This window comes from Uloborus diversus, chromosome 6, assembly GCF_026930045.1.
Source record: "Uloborus diversus isolate 005 chromosome 6, Udiv.v.3.1, whole genome shotgun sequence".
NCBI lineage: Eukaryota > Metazoa > Arthropoda > Arachnida > Araneae > Uloboridae > Uloborus > Uloborus diversus.
In genome coordinates this window covers 144,767,833-144,793,147 of record NC_072736.1, presented here as the reverse complement: position 1 = coordinate 144,793,147, position 25,315 = coordinate 144,767,833, and the positions used below count along the sequence as shown (strand labels likewise).

At 35.0% G+C, this 25,315-nt stretch overlaps 1 protein-coding gene across 1 annotated transcript in view; it reads left to right on the top strand.

The window, feature by feature from the left end:
* Nucleotides 1-23,288, top strand: part of LOC129225018 (photoreceptor-specific nuclear receptor-like) — a 76,111-nt gene extending 52,823 nt beyond the window's left edge. Inside the window, exons 4-8 of the mRNA XM_054859565.1 lie at nucleotides 494-715; nucleotides 18,271-18,524; nucleotides 20,052-20,304; nucleotides 22,140-22,245; nucleotides 23,156-23,288. Of these exons, the coding sequence (XP_054715540.1) occupies nucleotides 494-715; nucleotides 18,271-18,524; nucleotides 20,052-20,304; nucleotides 22,140-22,245; nucleotides 23,156-23,288 (968 nt within the window). The remainder of the gene's footprint in view (nucleotides 1-493; nucleotides 716-18,270; nucleotides 18,525-20,051; nucleotides 20,305-22,139; nucleotides 22,246-23,155) is intronic.
* Nucleotides 23,289-25,315: the final 2,027 nt, after the last annotated feature.

Below are 25,315 nucleotides of genomic sequence, written 5' to 3'. Positions count from 1 at the left end.
CTGTAATAGTGGATTAATTTTTAGTAATAGGCGGACGGAAAGTCCATACGAAAGACTACCGGATGGAGCATTAGCGTTGTTTTCATAGATTAACTTTCAACAACGTGGATTATCTTTTTAAAAGCACAAATGAAGCACATTGCTTCTTTCAGAAAACTTTTTTTCTTTTTACTTCCCAGGGAAAACGTAAATTGCGGGAAAATCATAAACAACAAAATTTCAATGCCGGTTAAGTTAAAATCATTAGTATACGGAAAAACTGGGACCCGATGAAGGGGAAAAAAATGTGGAATGCGGGAAAAAAGTAGCTTCGGAGAACGTGAAATCGGGGTTTCACAGTAAATGAGGTAAAATAAAGTAAAAATACGTTGGGGCTCTCTAAAGTGACTCGGCACACGGGTCGGGAATCATTCAATACCCTGTGATTATCGATAGTGTTAATGTAATCGATGACAATCGATTTCTCCTTCCTCACGTGCTTTGTTTCGCGCAGCGGTCCAGAACGAGCGGCAGCCGCGGAACACGGCCACGATCCGGCCGGAGAGCCTGTCGGAGCTGGAGTCGGAGCGCTTGCTTCGCGACGGAGTGGCCGCCACAGTCGCCGCGCTCTACCCGCCGCCTCCACCACAGCCGCACCACCGTGTACCACCGCCGCACCACCACCACCACCTGCTCGGAGGAACCAAAATAGAGAGGGACCACGACCCCAAGGAAGGTAAGGGAGACACCCTCCCACAGTATTTTGTTTCTATCTACTTGTCTGTCACAGTGATTCCCAACAAGTGTGCCGCGACTACTTTCGAGATTAAATTACCCAAGGGTGCCGTGAATTGTTTTATAATAACAACACAATGAGTTAGGAACTGTGTTAGGTGCAGGGGAGAGTCGGATGGTTTAGATACTGATAGGAGTTTAACGCTCCAACTTTGTTTCGATTTCAGAAAATTATAAACTAATGCAGTTATTACGTTACTTGAAACCTTTCTAAAATATTATTTTCCCTATAAAGGGGTCCGAAACACAAAAATCGTCAAATTTTGCAATTTTTTCCCATCATTTAAAAAACTTCCTTTTTTTCTGCTTAGAAGGACGTTTGAATCTTGTTTTTATCTTAATTTGAAGGAAAAAAAAATTACTTTTGTTGCATGCATTTAAGTAATATTACATTTAAGTTTAAAACTTTAAACGCGTTTTTCTTCATGATGTAGTTTTCCCCGACTTTTTGCATTCAAACTCTTACCAGTCTAGAACTGATAAAGTAATGAAATTTGGAGCATATCTTTTTCAAACAATTTACTTTAATTTTAATTCGCACATTTAAAAAAAAAAAAAAAAAAAAAAAAAACACGTTTACAGCAAAAAAAAAAAAAAAATATGATTAAAAACAATAAAAAAAAAGGAGCTTCGAATTTTTCTTCAATTATTTTTTGTTTTTTATTGAATTAATATTTTTAAAATCACCGAATAAAAATTAAAGCTTAGATATGTGCATAATTGTTGAAAGAATAGAGTATTGACCAAGAAAATTTTGTGTTTTAGCGATTTAAAGCAATCCTTTTAAAAAAAAATAATTAAATTGAAATTTTAAAAAAATATATTTATGGCATAATTTTGCTTATTAAAAAAATGGTGAATCAGTGCAAAAAATTTCAAAACTCTAAACTCTTGAAGTTGGAATAGAAGGCTACGGACAGACATCATTTTAAACGAAAATTATAAAACTACTATTTATACAATGTAAATTTATTTATTTATTATGTGGAAGGCGCTACCAGACAAACATTATCTCAAACAAAAGTTAAAAACTTAAATTCACAACATAAAAACTAATTTATAACATTCCGATACAAGATATCATCTTCATTAAAAGTAAACTGTCTATCGGCTAAGCAGGAAGAGCGCGTTTAAGATTCTGATTCAACTATAAAATACTACTACTATATACTACTATAAAATACTACTACTATACTACCTATATACTTCTCGTAACTAAGGAAATGATGAAAATATTAAGGAGAATGATTGTCCGATACCACCCGCTACTTTTCTCTACAGTTTACTGTGTTTAACTTTTAAGAGAATCAATCAATGTTCACCCCTTAATCTTCACTTTAAAATGTACCCACTTTCAAATAAAACAACTGACAATAAAAAATGGATGGGGTAACCTAGAAATCTAGATTATTCGCGACTCCAATAAACTATAGGAGGTGCTGCAGCCGTTGTGTAATGGCGGATGAAAAAGGTAAAACAAACAAGTGCCATTACTTATAACTTGCTTTGAAGCTTAGTGAATGACAGTAATATTTCATCGTGTTTATGGGAAGCTTTCTTTACTATTCCTCTGAAATGACATTGCACCACAAACTGTCTGAAGACTGTAATTTACCCCAAAGAGAACACGTGGAACGGAATGTTTTACCTTTTCGTTAGTATTGCTAATCATCTCAAGGTAGCGTATTCGAGCTCTGGAGTTGCGAATTCTTCCCTGAGGCTCAGAAACTTATCGTATCATTAATAAATTCATTCCCATTATTTTTAGAAATGTATTCCCTTATCCAAATTGTTTTATATCGATCATCGAGCAAGATTGTTTCTAACATGGTAGTGCACTGACCATATAACAGCTTGGTGGAAAGTTTATTACTCTCAACTTCTGTGGGTTTCTCCTTGAAGAGCTTTTTTTTTTCTTTTTTTTTTAAATAGCCTTTTTTTTTCTTTTAATTTCTGACTTTAAGTAGTAATTGATAAACAAACCTGTAAATACTACAATTTTCTTGAAAAACTGCGGTCTGCCAAAAAACATACGAATCGTCAGAATATTTTGTAAAATGTTAAAAATTATTCAGAAATTTCAAAAACTATTATGGCTGTTTATTGTATGAAACTTGAACGGAGAAAACTTTTCAAATAAACAAACACTAGCTAGTAAATGAAGAATTCGCACAACTATAATTGCTGCTACATACAAAGCATGCATTGATTCTAGATTGCTGAAAATTATGCTCATTAAAAACAATAGACTCGTGTCTCAACAGAAAGTGTCCTTGATGTATTTCATCACACTTATTGAAAATACAAGATCCGGCTATTAATTTCCAGGACTGAGGTAACTGTAAAAGAGCCGGTAGATGGTGCAAATGATTGCATATTGAAGAGCATTTTCTAGCACATGTGCAATGCAATCGGCGCCATTCTGAAGTGAGTGATTCTCGTGTAAAGGCGCATTAAACATAGCTCTTCAATTTCTGTTGTCAACATAATGTGAACTTTTTCAATTGCTTCTAGCGTGCGTACGGACTGCGGCCGACCTGTGCTTGGGTCATCATCGATGCTTTTGCGCCCGTCCCGAATGTATTTAAACCATTCAAAAGTTCAAGTGAACTTGTTTCAACCTTTTGTAGGTCTCTTCAGCTGTCTTGCCCAATTTGAAGCAAAATTTAATGTTGATTCTTCGCTTCATTTTCACTTCGACGACAAGAATTTGAGAGCTACGTTTTAATGCGCTCTTTCCACGAGAACTGCTTACTTTAGAATGACGCCGATTGCACTGCACATGCACAAGAAAACGCTCTGCTATATGCAATCATTTGCGCCATCTTCCGGCTTTTCGTTCTCCTATAGTTACGTCAGTCCTGGAAATTAATAGCCGGACTTCGTATATAAAGAGCTGGCATACGTTTGGTTGAAAATGTGTACCAATCTGATAAATCTGTACCTCAGAGCCAGACTGACGTATGTCCAAAACATGCGATTTTCAGTTTTTCGTGCAATGTATGTAGAATCCTATTCCGCATCGAGGCATGTGAACGTAATTATATATAAAAAAAAACCACCTTTGTAATTATTTACCAGCATTAAAAGAGCGCGCGTCCCACATGTTTTGCATGCGCCAGATAATCTTTTTTCCTCTCTCCTATAAAGTAGCGATTATGTGACTTACATTGTTCTGGCTCTGAGGTACAGAATTATTGAATGCAATGTATCGACAGCCCGGTTATGACACCCAGAGACTGCAGTTTCGTACTTCTGCTGGACTCATCACTCAGGAATAGTCACTCACTGAGCTGGAGGCAGACGTTCTCTGAGATTACCAACAAACAGGCAGCTCAATTGAATTAACTATTAGCTGTCGGTATATTGCATGCCGCCATTTTAGGGGCTAAAGCACTTATTGTTTAGGAAAAATATTGGTTTTATATTTAATTGAGTCATTCATAGCTACATAAATTCCTGATAATGTTAATACAAAGGGACGTAATTATGAAAAAAGGATTTCTTTAAAGATAATCTGCTTACAGTACTAAATGGGAACTCATTTTTCTTATGTTGCACGAAAGGATTATTTTTTCCTTCTAGTCTCTCTCTCTCTCCCTCTACAATGCGTTTTATATATACATGTATACAGTTTTTGATCGAACCATTGTAAAATTTCATTACATTTATGTATATGCCTATTTTATTCTGCTTTTAATATAGGTACTACTCAGTCTTGTATGGGACAAGCTTTTTAATCGTTGCCAAAAACAAAAATGAATAACAGCAATAGATCTGTATTTTTGCAACCGTTAGTTCTAGATAAAATAACTCAGAAGCAACATAAAACTAAAAGTATAAAAGAAACATTAAACCGATTTAAAACATGAATATGTATCAGTTTATAAACGACCTTTTCGACTTATTTACACAATCCTTTTTACGACGCGAAAACAGTATCCAGCATTCAGCACAAAACATCCATCAGTAGAAACAAGAAACTCGACGAGTAAGGTCCTATCTCAATTCGTGATTTCGAAAAACATAATTTGAATTCAAGATCTCAAAATTAAAACAATTTTTTTTTTTAAGTTTTCACAAAATGTAAGATTTTCGGATAGTATTAAGTTAATATTAATAGCATATAAATTTAAATTTACATTTTTCGGTAGTTTTTTGTCACGTAAAAAACTTTTATCACTTGGATTCATGAAAATTTTCAAAATGATTTGTACGATTTGGATCTGCTGAGTCCATTTTGACGATTGGAAAATGCCTGTATGTCTGTATGTGTGTGACGGTCTTTTGTGACCGCTCTAGCGTAAAAAGTAACGAAATTTGGTACACATATATGCTCCCATGTGAGTTGGTCCTCATTAGTTTTTGGTGCCAAGTCTTTGAAGGGAGGTGGAGCAATCTGACGTTTTCTCCATTATGCGTGACTGTTGTATTTCATTTAGTAACGGGCGGAATTAAACAAGAATTAGTGTATATCAAGAGCCTAGAGGGTACAGGCGCTGATTCAATTTTGCAGCCAATATCTCAAAGGGGGTGAGCAATCGAGTGTTTTTTCTCATTACTTGTGACTGCTATATCTGAAGAAAAAATGAAAGGATTTAAAGGAAAATTGGCCCACAAATAAACCTTAGGAGGATCAAAAGCTAATTCGATTTTGGCGCCAATAGCTCCGTAGGGGTGCATTCAAACGTTCTTTCTTGCTCATTGCGACAGCTATTTCTTAAGAAGTAAAACAAGGAATCAGATAGAAATTGGTCCATTGGTATACCTCCAGAGCAGGGGTCTCTATCTTACGGTCGCGAGTCACATCTCCCTTACAAACATATTTTGTGCTGTCTGCTGAACGCTTACAAGCAGGAAGAAAAACATTCTTTTAAATTTGATAATATGCAGTAAACCCTCTTTAACCCGGACCCTGTTAAATCGGACTTAATTAATTCCGCATAGCCATTATGATTTACATACTGTACAAATAAAAGACGTGATAGCGCAATAAAGTACTTGTTGTCCCTATTTTGTATTTTTATAATTTTCTCTTACGAAGTTTAACATTTCATTTTCTTGAATTCAAAATACAATTTTTATTGTGCACAATAGTTTGTTTACGTACCTTGGTTCAATTTATAAGTTATTTTGTTCAGTCCGTACTTTCAGAAATTCAGACGATCTGGAATCCCCTAGTCCGGAATCTGGATGAATGAGTTTCTACTGTATTTCCTCTTAAGTGTTTTTAAAGAAAACTAATCCCAGATAATCTCAAAAATTACCAATCTGATGAGCGCTTAGTTAAAAAATAAAATTAGTGAGTGTTTGGAGTAGGGGGGGGGGGGAGAGGAGCTAGCACTAGCTAGACTATCCAAACTGAAATATTGTTAGGTGCCTGCCTCCGCTCCAAAAATTTACAATGTGACCTTTGAATTGAAAAAAGGTTGGAGACCCGGAGGGGGGGGGGGGTTTGCTAATAATTCTAAAGGGGTGGTGCAATACAACATTTTCCCGTTAAATGTGACTACTATATGTGTAGAAGTAAGGCTACGATTTACATGATATTTGGAAGAAAAGTGAACCTTCACAATAACTGGTACTGTTTCCTTTTGGTGCCAAACACTCCTAGAGAGCTGATTTTTATCATATTTTGCGCAACTTTTACTGCTTAATTAAATCAACAACTTCGTAACTACTTTCGTGAAATGAATCCTCTCATCCAATAAAAAATCATTTTTCAACCGATTATTAATTTGAAACTCTGAAAAGTGAGGGGACAAGGCCCCTTTACTTTCGGAAGTGAGGAGGCAGCTGGCTCTTTGCGCCCCCCCCCCCCCCCTCTGGTCCGTCGTACTAGCCGCCTATGCACTTTCGTGATGACTCTGACATGGTTTGTAACGGGAAAGTTTGGATTAGGAGTGTCATTGGTTTAATTTACTCGGAAGCGTAGAAAGAGTTTTTAGTTGTTACAGACATTTTAGTTGCGGGAATTCGGAAATAATTTTTGAAAGCATTTCAAAAGCATCTTTTTTATTTTACTAAAGGATTTCAATGCAGTTTAAGTTCTTAATTTTTAAAATCTGTATATATAGTGACAAATTACGTTTTTTTTACGTTTTCAATTCATGGGCTAAACCTATGGTGAAGATTGATATAATCCTTGAAACAATAAAAGACTAACTACTAAGACTTTATCCAGAGACGAGACAACTCAACTCGTCTGGTTTTTTTTTCCTTTGTGATTTAGAATGACGAGAATTGTGCGAATTTCATCATGTTTATGTTTAACACGTAACATAAACGTATTTCTATTATTTATGTGTGTTTAAATACGACACCTTTTGAAAGACAAAAGAAATGCATATTTTGTGCTTAGATTTTTCTAAATTATTTTCGCGTTGCGGCAACTATTAAACACAATTTTCAGCTCAATACATGTATTTTCTACGATTCCAATTATTTTTTTAATGATTTTTTGCTTTCTTTACATTAAAGTAGAATATTATTAAGGAAAAGAAACGGATTTTAAATCGTATTAAATGTTAAGCAGTTCTTTATGTAATCCTTTTTAAAGCTTCTTTTATTCCAGACATGTTCTGATTCTTAGAAAATGCTAAGTACTAGAAAAATTAATTCTCCTTTCCTTTAAAAAACCGCATTCAAAACTAGAAAAAGAAAAGGTTACGCTGTTTTTAAGGCCCCCTTTTTTTATTGCACCCTATTTTCATACACTTCATTACTTAAAGTTACTTTTAAAAGGGAAAAAAGAATCAGAAGAGAAAAATGAACAACCTTGTGCAGATTATTTTTTCCCCTACGCTTCGGTTTTTTCCCCTAAATCCATGTCATTAGACAGTATGTGAGACACAAAAGTTGACAGCGGCACAAAATGCGGTTTTCCCTACTTTAATGAAATTACTGGGCATAAAAACGAAGTGAATCCATCCAGCCTAGCTACGAAAAAGCATTAAAGAGCTAATGAGTAACTGCCTGAAAGAAACTGGACATTTTTAATAAGTCAGCGTCCACTGGCAAAAAAAATGAAAAGCATTAAAAAAAAGTTAATGTTTAGGAACGCGATTAGAGAAATTAACGGAAAGAAACTTAAAAAGAAATGTTTATTAAGATGCGAGAATACTTACTTTTTTTTTTCTTCTTTTATTTGGAAGAAAATTAAATTCACTGAAACAATGGAGAAATGAGTTTAAGTTGGGGAGAATACCTTGAGTATTTTTTGTGGGCTGAAATTTTATTTTACGTCTGGTGAAACAATGGCAGACGGAGGAAAAAATAACAGCTTGATTAAGAAGAAAAGATGCACACAAAAGCGGGAGAAAAGCATTTTTTGACATAATGTTTGGATCATTGGGCCTGGTAATTGAATATGGAAGCAAACCAAGTGAAAATGTCTTTTTTTTTGCTTCTTTTTTTTACCTTAAGGTGGTAAAAAATTTAAATTATTTTATTTGTCGAGATGAGTAGCGGTATTTTTTTTTTGTCTCGGGGAAATTAAATTACCTGAAAGGTATTCAATTAGCTTTCTAATGAGAACAAATGAACGCAATGAATAAAAAATAATCGGTTTTATGAATATAATACTAATGGGGGGAGGGGGAGGTTTCGATTCCATGGTTTTGCATACCGCTGGACTCATCTAATTATTTTTAAACAGATGAGAATTGTAATAAATGCAATTTAGCGTTAATGAAACTAACGAAGTATACGTTGTGTTCGGTTCTTTTTGCAAGATAATATGAAAAGGTAAAGAAAAAGAAAGATTAAAAAATATGTTTAAAAAGCTAAATTTTTTATTTTTACCAAAAGAAACCTCTCTTTGTTTTCATTGTTTATTTTTTAGGTGGAAGAAACCGAGTTTTTGAATTAGATTTGACGTAAAAAAAATTAAAAAAAATATATTTTTCAACATAGAAACCAGTATTTCTTTTCTCTGTTGAAAGAACAAGCCCAGCATTAAAACCAAATAAAGGATTCAATAAGTGAAGGATTTTAAAATACTTTTCCTTTTGTCATGAATAAAAATAACAATTAATTTTAATAACATTCACTTAAATAAAAACATTGTATTTTTTTTTAGCTAAACTAGCGACTCGGGTTATTTTTTAACATTTTATTTTCCAAAATACAGCACAAGTAATGTAAAGGTTTTTTCTTTAAACGTATACGACGACTATTGGAATGAATTTGTAATTTTTAATTTTCATGCTAGTTTTAAAATGATTTCAACATATGCCAAGGCCCTGGGCTAAGAGTTTATGCAGGCCCTTCCTCCCCTCCTCTTTTTACATAAAACATATTGCATACCTTTACATGTTTCGTGTAGGAAGAAGAGGCCATAATACATCATCACATTTTTTTTAAGCAGTTCTTGCGTTTTATGAATCCTAATAATACTCAACTTTGTTTCTTCTATATGCACTTTATTTGAAATGCCTAAACCGAAATCTCTTTAGTAGCCTTCTTTTAATGCATTGAAATTGAACATTGTCAACATTAGCGATATGAATAAAAGCAAAAGATTGTTCCGAACTTAAGTTTCCGTATTTAAATGCAATTTTTACTCATTTGCAAAAAATAGTTTTTAATATAATACTTAAAGATAATTTGGTATGTAAATATAAAGAATATTTACTTCAAACCACAAATCCTGGAAGAATCAAAGAAAAAGACACAACAATGGAAATATTTCCTTCAGTAAAAAGTACTACTTTTACCCACTAAAATTGGTAGAATAAGCAAAAAAAAAAAAGAAACATGGACCCAGAAAATACTTTTATTTTCCCATCATTTTTTAATTAATTGTTTCAAATGTCTGAGTTTTAAATTAAAATGTTCCATCGTGTGACGTCACTAGTGATGAAAGCCATCTTGAATCGGAGTTGCGGGGTTGTCTTTTCTTGCAAGATATCGCCGGCCTGAAACTTTATTTCGGTAACCCTAGCGATTTGCTCACTTGTGACATCAGCAGCGAAAATGAAGGGGGGAAAAAAAAGTAACTTATCCCATGCTTTTGACCATGCTCTTTCAGAAAAATATATTTTTGAAAAATTGGAAACAACCTAATTTTAACAGCTTTTTTGTTTTTAATAAGTTTATATTCAAAGCCTAATAAATACGAGTTGTATTACATATAATGTGGTGACTATAAACACAAATGGAGATCTTAAACCTTGGAGGCCCCTTGAGCCCAGTTGACTCATTTGTTAATCAAGGTTTGAATGTTTCCTATTTTTCATGAACTTCAGTAAAAAAAAAAAAAAGTTCCCTCTATGTGTTAAAACTCCTCTTATTTTTCCTTCTTCGCTTTCAGCGTTATTTTTGTAAGTTTTCAAAGGAAGTTTTGAATCATATACCTTGATTAAGTTTTTAACTTTCCAGTTGTATTTGCTGCTGAAAGAAAGGGATTTGAACATGAAAAATAAAGCCTTCGGGATTTTTTTACTTTATTTACTTTATTATAAATTAGATCACTTAGAAAATATCCGTTTTTATAGTATTCTTTCAAAAAACTTAAATGTTTGATTATATTCTTTGGACATCACCTATAGTGTCAATCGCTCAAGTTTTAGTGCGTCGCCACGTACAATAAAAGTAAGGCTTTTAAACGAAAATTAAGTTTCTCAGATTGCTGCTTCTGTAGCTTCGGAATATATTTTCCATGTTTTCCAAGCGAGGTGTGAGGGGAGGGGGAGGATAACACTCGTAAGAGTATCAAGTTACATGAGTTTCGTGAAAGAAGTAAAATTTAAAGTGAAGCGGCGTGGCGTATAATTCAAAGCCTTTTATTCTTTCTCCTCAACAAAAAGCGCAGTCTTTTGCTGCTGATTCAAAACACCGGTTTACTGGTTTTTATGGATTTTTTAAAACCTCGGTGCTGGAAGGGGACACCTCCACATTAAAAAACTTTCATGCATTGCGAAACAGTTTTAAAAACACATTTTTAAAGATTTAGTTTCGATATTTAATATTATATTAGTATTTACCTGTAGGAAACCAATTTGAACAAAATATAAAGCTACTTGTAACTAATGGATTGGAGTTCCAAATATATGTAATAATACAAATATAATTTGGATTTTTAATTATAATTCAAAAAATATTGGTTTCAATAAAGAAAATAGTACGAGTCTCATGAAAAAGGAGCCAATCGTTCTTCTTCTGAATTGTTGCCAGTTACGTATCTTTAGCTTTTTACTTTCTTCTATATCTAATATATAGAAGAAAGTATTGGATTCGTGCAAATTTTCGAATTTCGAATTTTGACGGATTCGAACGTTTTGAGGTGTGCTGAGTCCATTTCGACCATTTTTGGAAAATGTCTGTCTGTCTGTATGTGTGTGTGTATGTGTGTCACGTCTGTGTGTGACCAGTTTTTTGTGGCCGCTCTACAACAAAAACTACCGCATGAAATCGAACGAAATTTGGTACACATATGTGCCCCTATGTGAACTTGTGCCCATTAGTTTTTGGCGCGAATTCCTCCAAGGGGGGTGGAGCAATGGGACGTTTTTCGAGTTACGCGTGCTTGCTATTACTCAGGAAGTAACTGGCGGAATCAAACAAAATTTGGTCCATATGTTGGTATTAACAGGGACAGGTGCTGATTCAATTTTGGTGTCAATAACGCAAACGGGGGTTGAGCTATGGAACGTTTTTTGTCGTCAATTGTGACTGCTGTATCTCAAGAAATAATGAACGGAATGAAAGAAAAATTTATCGGCAAGTAGCCCTTAGTGGGTATAAGAACTGATTTTATTTTTGTGTCAACAGCTAAAAAGGGGGTAGCGCAATCACCCGTTCTTTTTTTCCATTTTGAGTGTCCTATCTCAAGAAGTAATGCTACGTTCTGGTTGAAATTTGGAATATATGTGAATCCATGTGTAAACAGGCTTTGGTTCAATTTTGACGCCGATCGCTCCAAGAGGTGTTGATTTTTTTTTTTTTTTTTTTTTTTGCGAATAAAAATATTTTTATTAATGCAACAATAAGAAAGATAAATCGTAATAGATTGCCGTCTGCGTATTTCTCGTGATTTTAATTGTATGGAAATGATAGGAAATATTATCTCAATGATTTAAAATTTTTAACTGTTGCCATCTTATGTTTGTTAACAAATAAAATATTTGTAATTAATTCAAGCAAGGCTTTTAAAAAAACTTTCAATTTTCGCTCTTTGCTTTGCTTTTGCAATAATTCAGACATTGGGATAGTCGTCAAGTTTTTGCATGTGTAATTTTGTTTTTGTTGGGAATATTGCTTCCTCGTCAAGCATGGGGAGGGATCAGAAAAAAAAAAAGAAAAATATAGAAGAAAGTTTCGTGATGGCCACAACATACTAGTTTTACTTTATGAAATATTTGTTGGTGTGTCTCGTTCTTTCATAGAATGGAAGATAATATCTTTCTTTATACAAATAAGTGAGCCAAAGATGACCATAGTTAAGCTTTGATGATTTTTCATAATTTTTTGATTAGGTGCATTTGCCCGATTTTTTTTTTTTTTTTTTTTTGTGTTGAATGTTACACTTATCTGTAACAGATATGAAATGCATTTTTTTTTTCTGTGGAATAAAGTTTAACTATTTTTGAATGCAATTTCAAAATTCTGTACCACCGAGCAGGGCCGTAACCAAAAAATAATTTCGGGGAGGGTTTAAAAACTTTCATACGGAGCTTTGCGCTGTTTGTGCTAATGTTCAAGTCGTCGGGTTATCTATTATGAAAGCGTTTTATGCAATTAATATACATATGAAAGACATTTGAGTTTTGGAACAACATTTTTTAGAAATTTTTAAGTATAAACGAACATTTAAATGTCAAACCGAACTTTTCGGGGGGGGGGGGGGGGAGGGGCTGAACCCTAAGAACCCCCTTCCTCTTGTATACGGCCCAGCCTCCAAGCCAGACTAACGTAAGTCCAAAAACGGCAATTTTCAGGTTATTCACTTTTTGTACAGAATTTCATTCCACATCGAGTCATTACGACGTAATTCTATTTTTAAAAAATCCTATATAATTATTTGCAAGCATAAAATAGCGCGAGCCCCATCCTTTGCATGCACTAGACCAGAGCTGTCCAACTGGCGACCCGTGAGCAGCATGCGGCCTACCAACACATACTTAATGTGCGGCCCGCATCGCTATTGACATACATCGATGTTGACATTCCTGCCTTTGTAAAGAAGGCGGATCGACCTCAGTTCTCCCATTAAAATTTAAAATTGTTTTATAATCCTTCTGTTTCATAGTTTTATAATTAATAATTAATTACTATTAATTGTTAGTGTATTAAGGTAAGAGGTTATTGTTCAACTTTTTCAAACTGCAGCCCGCCATGTGATCAGTGACCGGAATTCTGACCTGTGGGTTCTTTGCAGTTGGACAGCCCTGCACTAGACGATAGTTTTCCTGCTCTCCTGCGAGGTAGCAATTAAGTGACTTTCGTCAGTCTGGTTCTGAGGTACTAAATTGCAACTTGTGGGTCAGCTTTGAATCACAGTATTCCAAGGCTGACCCATGCCTTGAAATCACATAACAAAAAAAAAAAAATAATAATAATTTGAATTTTGACATCTTGAATTCAAATTATGTTTTTCGCAATCACGAGTGTGTGTATGTAGGCGTGTGTGTTTGTGTGTTGGGGGTACGTGTGTTTGTGTGTAGGGGGTATGTGTATGTGTGTGCAGGCATGTGTGTTTGTGTCTGTTGTGTTTATGTGTGTGTGTATGTGTTTGTGTGTGTGTGTGTGTGTGTCCGCGGATGGTGGAAAGCGAGGACCTGAACATGTTTACACACCTTCAAAGCGAGGACGCACCGCAAACCGAGGACGTCCTCGGTTTGAACTAACGGTGTTTTCGCTATCAGGGGATCAGTCTTATGGTAAAAAATTGTTTTTTATTAAAATTTTAAAATGTCCTCGTTTTCCGGTGTTTACGAACACGTGTGTGAAGTGTCAAAAGGGCCGTGTGTTCGTGTGTGTGTGTAGTTGTGTATGTATGCGCGTGTGTGTAGGACATGGATGCAACCTGGAGACGGCTTTCGCTATAGGTGCAGCATCGTGAGGACCCGGTCGACGGTGGTGCTGCAGAGGGTGGCGGTGGGAAAATAAAATGATAGGAACGTCAAAAACAGTCACATGAGAACAATAAGCAATCGTGATTGCTCAAAAAAAAAAGGAAAAAGAAATCCGAAAACTATTTTTACTTCTAGAAATACAATGTCGAACGAAAAGAAAAAATCCTAATTAGAAGACAGTTACCAGGAAAAACTTCCAATTCATATTTTTTCGATCCCGACCTGCCATGCAAGCATTTTCAAAAATGATAGCAGAACAATGTGTAATGTTAAAAAAACATATTATGGTACATTGGAACATTAAAAGTTAACTTGCTACATTAGTTTTCATTTTTTCCTCCTTAAGGTGGCGAGGACATGCATGTGGTCATCATTTGCGTGACGTAAACGTAAAACTATTAGGCTGTTGAATTTCATGGAGTTAAATTCAATTTAAGTGTATCTTACTACTATTATATATGCGAAAGTTTGTCTGTATGGATGTATGGATGTATGGATGTTTGTTACTCTTTCACGCAAAAACTACTGAATGGATTTCGATGAAACTTTACAATAATATAGCTCATGCATCAGAATAACACATAGGGTAGTTTTCGTCCCGTTATGGGGGGCAAAACCCCCTTAGGGGGCAATAAAACACAATTTTCGTATAAATTCTCTAATATGGGGATGAAAAAATACTTGCACATATTAACATTATATGTCCATCAAAAGCTCTGATTTTTCTGCTGAAGATGGCACCTGTTCGAAATTTCTAAGTAGAATAAAGAACGAGTTATGAGCTTTTTAGTTCCATGTTCGAAGGCTTTCCTCAACTCAATACAGTATTTAGTGTATCATCTCAACTCTCTGTCGATAGCGAAAATTGTTGTATTTTTTGACTATCTTTGCTTTTTGCGACTGCTCAAGGCAAATCTTGGAGTAAGATTTTTGCACAAGATTGGAAAATAATACATGGATTTGGTTGATTATTTTCCATTTTAATGCAACTTTGAAGCAATTAATGGTTTTTTTTTTTTAAATTTATTTGTGTTGAATGGATATTTAATTGATCAGCAGGAATCTAGCCAATTTTTGTTTTGTGGAATCATTTTAATAGCTAAGGCATTTGGCATTTTTTTCAACTGTCGCTCTTTTTGAAGCTAAAGACTACGCAATACTGTTTCTCGGTTTTCACCATGTAATCTAATATCGCCATTTCTTTAATATTTCTTTCTTTAAATTTGTTAACGCGTAAACTAATTCGCCAACTAAATTAAGCGAATCCATAAACAGCACAAAAACTTCCATTAATTTGTCTTTGCATACACTTTCAAACAATTGCCAAATTTTTACTGTTTATTGGAAACATTTCGAGTAGCATCATTTTATAATCACCAGAAGTATCTCTGTATTTGGCGACTCTATTTCTTCGATGAAAATTAGTAACACACAGCTTTACAAAGTAGGGAGGAGGAGTCTCATTTAAGGTATCCCAAAACGATTAACGCAAATTTAATAACATTTTAAATCGCAGTAAGGGATTATGAGCGGCTACACTTTTTAAAAGTTTGTACTTCAATAGCAATATAGAAAAGGTTTTAGACTATGTTAAAAAAGAAAGAAAAAAAGATAAATATTTTTGAACAAGTGAAGTTTAATTTTATATTTTGGAAATTCCTCAAATTTGTATATGCTTCAATACCGTTTTTTCGTTTCTAAAAGAGTACTATTTTGTTCTTCATACTTATTGCCATTTTACTTTTATGGGTAAGGGAAGAAGCTCTTTTTTTAATCACGTCAAAGCGGTGTGTTTTGAGTTATTTCAGTTATAGCAGAGAACGAATAAAAGTAGCGATTGTTTCTCATAATTACTACAGACCCGATATTTTTGCTACGTACAATTATCTGTTAACTAAATAAAGTCATGAAATAGAGTCTGCCCCCTACCCCCAGTTACCGTCGAAGAAAGATTCATTTTTGGCCAGAAACGGCCAAATACATGCAAAATATTTTCTTTATAGCATCTTCTGTTCGGAATTAAAAATCATATCTTATGAATATAGATTAACCAAACATTTTACGCAGTTTCATAAACTTGGCAAGTCTCTGCTGAATGTATGGTACTGTGGTCCTTTGGCGATAAATAATGGATTATAATTTATTATTTTACATCTTAACGTTGCTTTTAATTGCAAGAAATATAAAATGACATTTTAAAAACGTATTTGATAGGCAGAGTTATAATAACGTGTTCGAGACGAGTGTTCAAAACTTTTGGCGCTACAGCCATCACAAAAGTTGCATTAAAATGTAAAAATTCCGCCAAATTAATTTTGGTAAAAAGATCATTAAGTACTATGAGGTATTGAAGTTAAAATTAATCCGCAAAATTAGTGAAACAACACTCTTAAATAACATTAAAACTAATATTAAAATGTAAATGAATCCACCAAATCCATTTTTTATCTCCAGTCTTACCAGGCTACTAACTACTTAAGTGCATTGGCGAATTATTTAAACTTTTATGAAACTTTTCATTTTCTTTTTTCTTTTTTGTGTGTGTATTTTTAAAGGTTAATGATGCCAATTAGGATTTTGGGAAATTAATGTCCCTATTTTAATGGCGACAATGGAGAATATTGTTCTTTCTTTCTTTTTTTCTTTTATTTTGTTTTTGTTTTTTATCCTATGGGAGCTGTACTGATGAAGATTTTTGGAAATAATCATAACTGAGAAAATCAGAGGGAAATGTTATTTGAAAACGCTGATAGAGACCATTCTAATAGAGATTTTTGGGAATTTTTCTCTTTGCGATATGAGAAGTTTTTTGTACTATTATCCTCATTTAAATGGGAACTTAAAAAAAAACAGTTGTGCTTACTCTGATTTTAATGGTATTTTTACTCTGAACTTTTTCGTATTGTAATCAGGACCGTTTACGTTATTTAGAAACAGTTGATTTCCTTTTGGAGGGGATTTTAAAGGTTTGATGTTCTGACTATAAAGGGACTGTATTATAATCAGGATTTGTAGTAATTGTTGACCCTTTTTTGGGACGATTTTTACGGTAAGAAGTTATAAATTATACAATATTTAGATTTCCGGTGCAGCGCCGGATGTTATGTATTTGACGGAGATCGGGATCATAAGGGAACTGTTTCACTTTATTTAAGAATAGTTGACCACACTCGAATTGGATTTTTTTAGAATTACCGAAACTAACTTCTTTACAACTCCTGAAGGTTTTCAAGATCTATTTTGTGTGATTTTTTGAGTGTCTTCCAAGATTCGCCGACATTTCATTTACCATCCTTCCCCCTGATTTTCAGTTTTAATCATACCTTTTGATACATTTAAGGGGGCAGGCTTCTCCGGAGTAAACATGAGATTAAAGTCATTTAAACATTTGGAAACTGTACTTTTTGCACACTTAGAGAAACATAGTAGAGAGCTTTTTTTTTTTTTTTGTGTGTGTGTGTGTGTGTACTATTTAATTAAATAAAGCGCACATTTTTTGTTAGTGATCTTTGTTTTTGTTAGTTAGTATTTTGGAAATTCTTCATATTTTCATGTGCTTCAATTCGTGCTTTCGTTTCTAAATGAATACTCGTTCGTTCTTTATACTTATTGCTATTTTACTTTTATGGGTAAGAAAGACGCTCAATTTTTAATCACGTCAAAGCGGTGTGTTTTGAGTTCTTTCAGTTAAAACAGAAAACAAAAGAAAGTAACGATTGCTTCTCACAATTATTACTGACCCAGGCAACGCCGGGTATTTTTGCTAGTGTGGTTATAAAGAACGAAATTATCCATCGGAGAATGTATTTTTACTCAAAATTCTATAAGTATCTAAACACAAGTAAATTAAAATATACTCTTACCTGGAAATTAGAACTAGTATTTCACCTCAAAAGTGAAATCACTGCATACAAGGGAGACAGAGCAAGGTAATCTCTTCAAATTCAGCCATTTTCGTTGCAGATACATGTTTTTAAATGCACTACCACCGTTTTGTGATACAAAATAAAATGAATTCTACTTTTGAGGGGGTAGTCTACCAAGTTATTACAGGCCACTTTTGACTGACCTAGCTTATTTCAATGTAAAACACGAAACCGACAAAAAGTAGATCTGTCCCTTTCTTACACCGAAGTCTTAGCATGATTCATTATCCAAATAAACATTGGCTGTTGATTTTGATGACTGAACCCATAATTTGTTTCGTTCTAGCATTGGTTAGTCACATTTCCGAGGTCTACTTTAAGAACACTGGCCACTTTTGGCTCATCTACCTTATTTCAATGTAAAGCACAAAACCGGCAAAAAGTAGATATTTCCTCTTCTTACACCGAGATCGTCAATTTACTAGCATGATTCACTATACAAATAAACATTGGCTTTGGCTTTGATGATTAACCCATAATTCGTTTCTTTCTAGCATTGGATAGTCACATGTCCGACATCTCTCGGGAAGAACTGCTGGAGCAGCAGCAACAACAACAGCAACGCCAAGGCATTCCGATGGTGGGACCGAGTGGCCCCTATGGGCCCCAGGAAGTTGGGGGACCTGTATTTAGTTGCCCACCACCAGGACAGGAAACCATTTACGAGACTTCTGCCAGACTCCTTTTCATGGCAGTCAAGTGGGCAAAGAATCTTCCATCTTTTGCCAATCTGCCATTCAGAGATCAGGTAAGGAACTGGTGAAGTAACTTTTGTGATCTTTCTGTAGATTAAATTAAATATTTTAACATTGCCGATCTTCAACCTGGCTTAAATTTTTCATTAATGGCTTTAAAAATTATTCCGATAAAAAATTCATTTTCAAAAATCTTCACAATGTCTTAAATATCAAATATTATGGACAGAGATGAAATCTTGCCTCAGTTTGCCTTTTTAGCAGTTACGTCATAGAAGGAATTTTAATTCACTACTCTTATAGCACTGCACTATGTGTTTGAATAGTTTACTTTGTGTCGAATTCTTCAAGTCGTGCGAAATTGTGCTTTCGAATATTGGGAAATAAACTGAACTTATTAATCAAATCTTTATGGCGGCAATTCAATCATTCTGGAAATACCTTCTTCTGGATTTCCCGTTTATAGAACTCCAGTTTATGACTTGTTTTTATGTGGATAATTTTTCATTGTTTTTGGTGCTTTATTTATATCAACAAGGTAAAAAAGAAAAGAAAAAAAAATCCTAGATTCTTTTCGCTAAAATTTTCCGCAACAAATTTTGTATCAAATTCCATCAATATTTCAAGGTTTCTCAACAGTTATACATTGTATATTTTCTTACATTGCTTATGTTTTCAATTCCAAAGCGTAGGTATTATGTATGTGTTCTCAGGTTAAGCTAGTTTGAACTAAACGTTTTCGAAATTCAAAATTTTGTATTCGTTTGGATAAGCTGATTAGAAACATCAAAATAATAAAATACTATGGTCTTTCTATTTAAGATTGTGTGATTATTTGTGTCAGCAAGAACACAAACAAAAGGTCTTTAGCAAATGCAAAACTCTGCAGTAGTTGGGAAAAAATTAAGGAAAATCACCTTAGGTTTTGGGGGGGGGGGGGGGACTCACCGAAAAAAAAAAGTAAAGCTTGTCCATGGAGAGATGGCGATGACCATGAACCGGAAACATCATTTGCATCACTTGTAATTGGTTGTTTGTTATTGTTTTGTAATAGATATGATCAGCGAGAACGTGCCTATTACTACTCGGCGCTTTCTAGCAGATTCTAACTATTACAAATGAGGCAGTGAGAAGCAAAGGTATGTAAGTGGACATTTTCAAGTTTTGAGTAAAACGCTTTTAAAGATAATATCCTAGGTAGGCTTTCATTGAATTTTTTTTTCTAAATCAAACTGTATAGCAGCAACTACCAGGGCTACTAGTACCATTTCTTGCCTCAAGACAGAGGAGAGGTTCACCTACCATGTGTACTGGTTATCTCCAAATTTTTAATTTTGCCACTTACATCCTTTTGCTTCTCACCGCCTCAAATAATGTTTCCAACTTCAATGTTATCCTCCATCCCTCCGTGGTCAAACCTTTCTCTTGAAGCCAAACAACATTATTTGCATTATTTTCACAATAAACAAACCAAACGTTTCAGGAGAAGACCCCAAACCCCCACCCCAACTACAGCACTGTCTTTAGGAGAACATTTTCAGGTAAATGATGTCTGATGTCTAATTCTCTCTTACCCTTAGGTTATTCTACTCGAAGAAGCATGGTCGGAGTTGTTTCTGCTGTGTGCCATCCAGTGGTGCATGCCCTTGGAGCAGAGTCCACCCCTCTTTACCCCGGCAGAGCATCTGGGGACGGGACACCTGCCCAACGGTAAAGCTGCCCTGACTCTGGCTGACGTCCGGACTTTGCAGGAAACGTTGGCTCGCTTCAAGGCGGTCGGCGTTGATCCGGCCGAATTCGCCTGTTTGAAAGCCATCGCTCTCTTCAAAGCCGGTGAGCATATTTGCTGCATGTTTACACAATTTTTTAGTTTTCTTTGATTGTTTAAGTTTTAAAAAATTTATGTACTACTCTTATCTGCTAAATGAGCTTTTTTGAATTTCGTTATACTTGCATTATGGGTGGTAGCTAAGGCCGGTTCTATTTTTTGCAGTGCCCTTTTTCTAGTTAATTATAAATACTACAGAGAGCCCCTATAGAATGTGTCCAATGTGATAGTTAGTAATAAAATTATCTGCGGAGAATATTTTCAGTAATTTTTTTTTAAATAATATTGATCTAGAAACGCTCAAATAGTTAAACAACCGTTGGAGGATTAATATTTTAATGCAGATCACTAACTAAACTTCCATATTTTACTATTTTTATTCCTTTTGCTGGGGCTAACCTAACCTGGCAGCAAGGCGATGGCTACGGGGATCCTAATCAAAGCATTATGACGCCGCCAGGTTAGGTTTGCTCCAACTATAGCTCCGCAGTACCTAAAAGTTTCAAGAAACGGCCGCTCAGAAATGGGTTAAAGTCACCCGATACGAGAGGGGCTCAGAGTGCACAAAACCCAACTTTTCCCCCGAGGCTTGAGGTTCTTTTGGCTCAGCGGTAAAACACTCGGTAAGCATACGAAAGGTAGTACAGAGTTGTCAGTGCTGCAGTTGTTGAAGTTACAGTGGTTTGGTTGCTTCACAGTTTCAATTTTTTTTAGTGGTATGGTAATCAGATTGCGCCGTTCTTATAGGTTGAAAATATTGTTGCTATTTAGTATTTACAGTATAACCCCAATTTAACGATTGTCAAGGGACTGTAAAAATTAATCGTAAAATCAAGGATATCGTTAAATCAGAAGCATAGATATTCAATGCAGTGAAATCCGGACCAGTGAAATGTATCACTAAATTGAGGAAATCGTTAAATCGGGTATCGATCGAAGTTATACTGTATTTGATTTCTAGTAAAATAAATAATGTATGTGATCAAGAATGAAAAGTTGGTGAAGAAAGAGCGCAATATGGGGCAAAGCGCAATATCAAGTAAAAGCAGCAATAACGGGGCGAAGCAAATTTCTTTTTCTTCAAAACGGGAAAAGTGAAAGTGAAGATGAAAATGTTTCTGTGACCGAGCAACCGCTCCAGGCTTGCCACGCCGAATGAATCGGGTGCAGCAGTGGTCACGTGTGGGTGCGGCAGAATATGAACGCAAACTTGTACAAAAAAAAAAAAATGAATTTGAGCAGCGTGATAATACGATTATGACTACCACAAATTAAAAATTGGGTAAATATATGTATTTTACAGTTGTGATTTTCATTTCTCACTATTTGCTTTCTCATAATCTGCTTCATTCCCATATTCTGCTTTCTGGAACACAAGGGCGTATCCAGCTCAAAATGGAAGGGGCGGGGAAGGGGGGGGCAGACCCGTTATTCGGGTGATCGGATGTGGGGGAGGAATGAATCCCCCTCTGACAGATTTCAGAAACCATGTAATGATGTATTTTGTTCTTTATCCTTATAAAAGGTATTGCATTGCGTATATATGGGGCTGCTGCCTCACCTTGCTCCACTTCTGCATACGCTCATGCTGCAAACAAGAGTTTATTATTCTGTAGCAAAATGTAAATTAATTAATTATTGTAAAGTAAGATACATGTGTTCATTTTTTAAAGTGACATTTGATACCCACGGAATCAAAAGTCAACTCTTCCAACTACTAATTTTTTCCATTCAAAATTGACTATCAAAAAACTTGAATACATAATGCTGTTGTTTTTTGCTTCAATTTTGGTGTGCTATTAATTTTATTTACACCCGAAATGAATTTTAATTGTTGTAGACGCTCGTGGCTTGAAAGATGCTCATCAAGTGGAAGGTTTGCAGGACCAGGCGCAACTAATGCTGCAACAACATGTGAAAACGCAACACCCAACACACCCATTCAGGTAGGCAATAAATGTTGTACAATGAAAAATGAGTAAAATATTTATAAAACAAATAACGCGTATAAAGGACAAATCGTCAAAAAATTATAAGATAATTTAAAGTAATTAAAGTCTCCCGTTTAAGACCTATACGTACGAAAAGACACATTAAAAAAAAAAAAAATAATAATATGAATACCCCAGTTGCTGCAACAATCAATTGGAATGTTCCAAACCAGCAAACGTGCTCTTGTTTAAGGAAGAAAATACGGTGTCAATAACAAACTTCCAATATTTTGGTAATTTCATGATGAATGCATTTTGACAAAAAGCAAAATAACACTATGAAGCGGATTAAAAAACATAAAAAATACCAGAATGATATCTCTTGATCATTTCTTTATGAACAGAATCGGTGTTTGTAGAACAGCCACAGATCAAAGTTGTAACTTTAAGGGAAGAATAGACATACAGTCGAATCTCGATAACTCGAATTTTCCTATATCTCGAAGTTTTCATCGGGTCCCAATCACTTGAGGCTGTTGTTTAAACTTCCCATAACGCGAACTACCAATTACTCGAACGCTTTAGCCGTCAAGTTATCGAGAGCTGACTGTAGTAAGATCAGTAGGAAACAACTTTTAGATGAAGGGTTATTCATTGTCAATTTTCTATCTAAAAGTTTCGTAATGGATAACCCTTTAACCCCTATTTTAAGTGACATTTATAAACACTGTTTAGAGATTTAAAACTTTCAAACCAAAACTTTTTTTTCAATGTTCGTTATGTTAGTGACTGTCTTACATTGCTTGAATGCCATCAAAACGAAATTCCCATTACTACGAGCAAAAATTGCAGTCCCTTGAAATTCGTTGTAACGGAGTTTCGCTGTATGAGATTTCATCCTAATAAATGAACTTGATTATTACAGATTCGGACGCCTGTTGCTAATGCTGCCATCCCTTCGCTACGTACCTTCAGAACGAGTGGAGGGAATGTTCTTCCACAGGACGATCGGAAACACCTCCATGGAGAAGCTTCTCTGCGACATGTTCAAATGTTAATCCCCCCACCCATTCATTCGACTCCCCATTCAGTGTTCACTAGACGCACAACAGTGACGTATTCATTCGCTCTCGTCTCCTGGCTACTTTATGAAAGCATGTGGATTTTTCAGAAGATTTATTGAACTTTGTGTGAAACATCGGGAATCTATGATAAATGTGATCTCTTGATGCCATTTTTTTTTCTTTGTGCCATTTCGGAAAGAAGTTCCGGTTTTATCAATCAGATTAGCAGAAAACTTTCCGATTAAAATTCTAACAGGAACTAGAAGCCTGATTCTAGCTTTCTTTAAAAACCATTGATAGATGTTTGAACAAAGACGATTGGTGGATCATTAGCATTCATTTTGGGGAAAGGCTATTGTGGGTTCGAAATACAAAACCATGCTGTCTCTCAGTCATCTATTTTTATTTGAGAAATAATAAGTCTAAAAGTTAGATGAAGATGACTACGAATTAGACATCCAGCTATTGTTTGTTTTACCAACGCCCCTGTAATACTAAATGCCTAACGCATTTACCTCAAAAAGGGAACTTCCGTCAATGCCCGCGTTGACATCCGGTACGGAGGACAACGCTACCTAGCGGCAGTCTAACGAAGGTTGTTGCTATGGCGATGGATCAAAAACAATTCAAATCAAATTGTTAATTGGTTAATTTCAAAGCTTAAATTTTGAAATTAAGCAATTGTTTTCTTCGATATTAATTTATAATACCTTCGATAGATGGCAGTGACCTCCGTACCAACGTTGACTATCCCTCTTTCCCTTGTTTTGAGTTCATTTTAGCTCTATGCTGAAAGCGTGAAAGCGATAGGGTAGGTATTCAGTATTACAAGGGCGTTGGTTTTACATTTTACTTGGATATTTGTAATTTTTTGCTTTAGCTTTTTTTTAAAAATATAAGTTTGACATCAATGTAGTAAGGCACAGAATTTCAAACAATTTGTATCTCCTTCCTTGGTGAAACTTAATCTCTGTAATTAGGTTCACTTGGTGTAGATCGCTTGAGGTTGCTTGGATCTGCCTTCTTATTCGCGTTCATAAGTGAATAAGAAGCTAGTGGGCAGCCCAGGTCGAAATGTATAGGAATACGAAAAACTTAAAACTTGCCTTAAATGAAACAGTAGTAAAGAAGAGTTAGTGAATCTTATGCGAATTTTTATTTTTAGATAAAAGTTTTCCCATATTATACGATGGATTGAAGGCCAACGGCAATTTTGTGACACACAAGGGGCTGCCGACAAATGATGTCGTGCTCTGGAGGGGGGGGGGGGGGGCTCGTGAAGTTGTGACATTTTGTGACAAGGTAGAGGAAGGGGGTAAAAAGTGTCACATCACTCATTTTTTAAGAATATGTTTATAAAAAATAACGTGACATGTGACTAAGGGAGTAAGGTGAAGAGCGACCGTTTGTGACAAAGAGGGGTGCGGGGAGGGGTCAAAATTTTTTACATCAATTAAGTGCAGCCCCACAACTTAATCTCTACACTAAAATAGGTGATGATAAACTATGTGACTAAAACGGGAGAAAAAAATCGCTCGGTTATTATAAATGTAAGAGACAGATTTGGTGCATCACGTGAGCTGACGGAGGCTAAATCTTTTCAACTCAAATGAGCACAAAAGAATGAGATGGCGCAGTAGCCAATTGTGACTACTGAACTAGTACTTTAAAACCCAATAGCAAAAGCTCACTAAAAATTCATAAATTATTAATATTTTTTACGTCTCTTGTTGCTTTTGAAACCACCCATGATTTTCGTTTTTGTTTTTTTTTTTTTAATTTTCAATCTTTTTTGTTTTAACAGTTGATCTAAGTTTTGAATAGAGCCAGGGGGGCATAGAGAAATAGTTTTTGGAGGGGGCACCTAAGAGTAAAAGTAAAAAGCGCCTTCATATACAATTTTTCATAGCTAAGTTTTCACGAAGTTCTTTTTTAATGTTTTTTTAGGCTCCATTACTGTTAATTACCGATTCTATCAAAGAAGAATCATTTGACGAATCTCGATTTTATGTAAATTTGAA